The sequence below is a fragment of the Python bivittatus genome, unplaced genomic scaffold (assembly GCF_059951505.1).
Source record: "Python bivittatus isolate LINGU-HERP-01145 unplaced genomic scaffold, Pbiv_v1 ctg000480_np1212, whole genome shotgun sequence".
In the NCBI taxonomy this organism is placed as follows: Eukaryota; Metazoa; Chordata; class Lepidosauria; order Squamata; family Pythonidae; genus Python; species Python bivittatus.
This window is the reverse complement of record NW_028277075.1, coordinates 23872266-23875305: the sequence shown is the minus strand read 5'-3', so window position 1 is coordinate 23875305 and position 3040 is coordinate 23872266. Positions and strand designations below refer to the sequence as shown.

Genomic DNA, 3040 nt, shown 5'->3' with positions numbered 1-3040 from the left:
ATAGAATAGTAATTAGCATTAACTGAAAATGGAAGCTAGCATTTTAGGAAAATGAACCTCTAAAAATGCAGTGTTTTCCTTATCGAATCTTTTGAGATAATGCTCTTGGAATTATTTCCTATTACCATTTATTTATGTTTATGCAGGTCAGTATGGACAAACAGAAGCTTAAATGAAGATGCAGTGAAACCCATAACTTCATGGAACAAGTGCATTTTAAGGAAGAGTTTGATGTAAGAATAGCTCATTATAATTGTCAAGCTCAGATTGATTTGCCATCCAGAATTAATTAGAGGGAAAGGCAAAAAGCGGAAGAGGGAGAGACTGGGGAAAAGGACATATTTCTAGCTGCAAATAAAAATACTTATAGGAGCTTATGAAAATACTTTTGGGGGGAAAATAGCTTTAAAGGAAGTGTAATGAAATGTGATCTATCAAGGAGTTTCAAGGGATGAATTTTAAAGAGCCCCTAAGAGTGCTAGAAGATGAAGATTGAAAGCTGCAAGAGCTTCAAAACAGACAAGAAATTATTTTGGACACAACTCCAGGTGCAAAGGAGCCGTTTCCCCTCTACACCTTTAATCTCCCCATGTCCTGGTGATAATAACATATTGAACCAGGCATTTTCACATGGATGAACAATGCCAACCTCTCCCAGGCAACTAATTTTTTTCTTTCTAACGAATTTCCCCTTTTCTTTTTAACTTAAAAGATTTTGCCAGCATCCTCATGATCAAATTCTGACATGGCGACCCATTCCCAGCCATTGAATGACTCCTCTTCTAATAGCTCAGATCCCTTATTCACTGGCCTGGATCTCCTCTTTGAGCTGAAGCCCCTTTTCATTCCTTTATATGCCCTGTTGGTGATAGTTGCCTGCACTGGGAATCTTCTCCTCCTCTTTCTCATCAGCTTCACCAAAAAGCTGCACAGCACCACTAACTTCCTTATTGGGAACTTGGCAGCTGCTGATCTGATTATGTGCATTTTCTGCGTTCCTCTGACAGCCATGTATGCCTTTGAAAGTCGTGGGTGGCTTTTTGGAGTGTTCATGTGCTACTTTGTCACCCTTATGCAAGGGGCTACCGTATTTGTGTCTGTCCTGTCACTCACAGCCATTGCCGTTGATCGATATATTGTGATTGTGTATCCCATTCGCCAAAGGGTGAGATGCAAGTCCTGTGCCTATATTGTGGCTGCTATTTGGCTCCTGTCTCTTGTGATCTCTCTACCGACCTACTTACATACCCATTACCTGGATCTCAACACCATTGGCCATGACATGATCATCTGCGAAGAAATCTGGCTGCACCATAAGACAGAGAGACAGCTGTATTCCTGCCTGATGCTCCTCCTGTCTTACATGCTCCCACTTTCTGCTGTGTCGGTCTCTTACTGTGCCATTTCTTACCATCTCCAGAAGAGAAACATCCCAGGAGCCATATGCCACAACCAAGAAAAGCGGACTAAAAAAAAAGAAAAGACCTTTCAGATCCTGGTGGTTTCAGTTCTGTGTTTTGCTCTTTGCTGGCTCCCTCTCCAGGTGGTTAATTTAATTAGAGATATTGATGAAGAGTTTGCTATCCTAGACAAGCGATATGTGAATGTCATCCAAGTTTCATGCCATGTGACTGCCATGAGTTCAGCCTGTTTTAATCCTTTCATTTATGCTTCCCTCCATGAGAAATTCAGACTCCATATTAGGAACTATTTTTATCACAGGAAGAAGTCAAGCCTCATATCCTGCAAGACCTCACGGCTAAATACCTGCTCTACTTTGGCAGACAATAACCCTGCGGGGGTCTCAGAAAAAATTGCACTGCAAACAGAACCCAAACACCATTTCTTTGGGCCAATACAAAGAAGCTTGTAACATGGCTGTCTTCTCATTCCCATCCCAAAACTGGACCCCAGCTCATCCCAGCTCATCCTACAATCCATGACAAAAGGCATGATAAAGGATGGACAACAGAGGTTTTTTCCTACTTTTTTTCCCTGAAGAAGTCAACTGAGAAATGATCAGTTCTATCTTCTATCTTCATTCAAAATGAATATTTTGATATATTGCATGCATGTTGATTTATGTAGTGGAGCAGTATATATTTTGAACACCAAACCTAAGTGTCGGGTTAGAATTGGTTTGTATTCAGCTACTTTGTTCTTTATTCTTTCGTGGTCCTTTGGCTAAGATCAACCATAACTTCTGTTTTTTCCTGGTGCCTTAGTCCACCAAAGTTGAAAGTTAGATGTGGTTGCACTTTCACACAGAATATTTTGATATTTGATGGCAATGATTATACAGTAATTCATAAATCAAAACTGTTTTTATGAATAAGTGATACAAATAGGAATGATTAAAATTAAAGTTCCACTCACATTGTGCTCCTGTGCTGTCATTCAAAATGAAAGTGATCACTTTGGTGTTCTGAGATACATCAGAAAAAGTATGTACACAAACATGTGTAAAACAAGTGTTGAATAAGGTTAAATGCTTATACCTATCAGATTCCCTTGTGCGTCCTCACTTGAAATGTTTTTGTTTCATTCATAATTGCTTGGAAACAGTGGTATCATCAGGGCAACATCACCAGGCAAAGTTCAGGGTCCTTAAACCTAGAGCCCCCCCACCTAAATAGAGCTACAGGTATTCTTCACCCCCATTATATTGTCTTGATTCTTTTTCCTTTAAGGGCCATCTGGAAAAATAAAACATGGCACTGTAGATTTGCTTTACAGTATACCTAAACTCTTAAAAAAAGAAAAGAGAAACAAAACTGCCTGTGGTATCTCCTGGCAAAGAGTGGGGAGAGAAAGAACAGTAAGCATGAGGCTGGTGAGAAGAAAGAGAGAAAAAACATCAAGAGGAATCAAGAGGGTGGGGTGGGATGAGAGGAGAGAATTAAAATAATAGATAAACTGGATAGGTTCCCCTGAAGGTATCTTATAGAATTCCCACAGTCCTTACAGCACCGGTGGTAGAAAATCCTTTTTAAATATCTGTACACAGTATTGGATATATACAAAAACACCAAAACAAAGG

General features: G+C 39.8%; 1 protein-coding gene across 1 annotated transcript; it reads left to right on the top strand.

Moving 5' to 3' along the window:
* The first annotated feature begins 745 nt into the window (after positions 1-745).
* On the top strand, positions 746-1873 carry LOC103054862 (prolactin-releasing peptide receptor-like). The gene has a single exon (XM_007444091.2). It carries the CDS (start codon positions 746-748, stop codon positions 1871-1873), a length of 1128 nt encoding a protein of 375 aa, XP_007444153.1.
* The last annotated feature ends 1167 nt before the right edge of the window (positions 1874-3040 follow it).

What these genes read in the sequence shown, in the direction of transcription:
- LOC103054862 (XM_007444091.2), top strand. Translation starts at nt 746, where the DNA reads ATGGCGACCCATTCCCAGCCATTGAATGACTCCTCTTCTAATAGCTCA.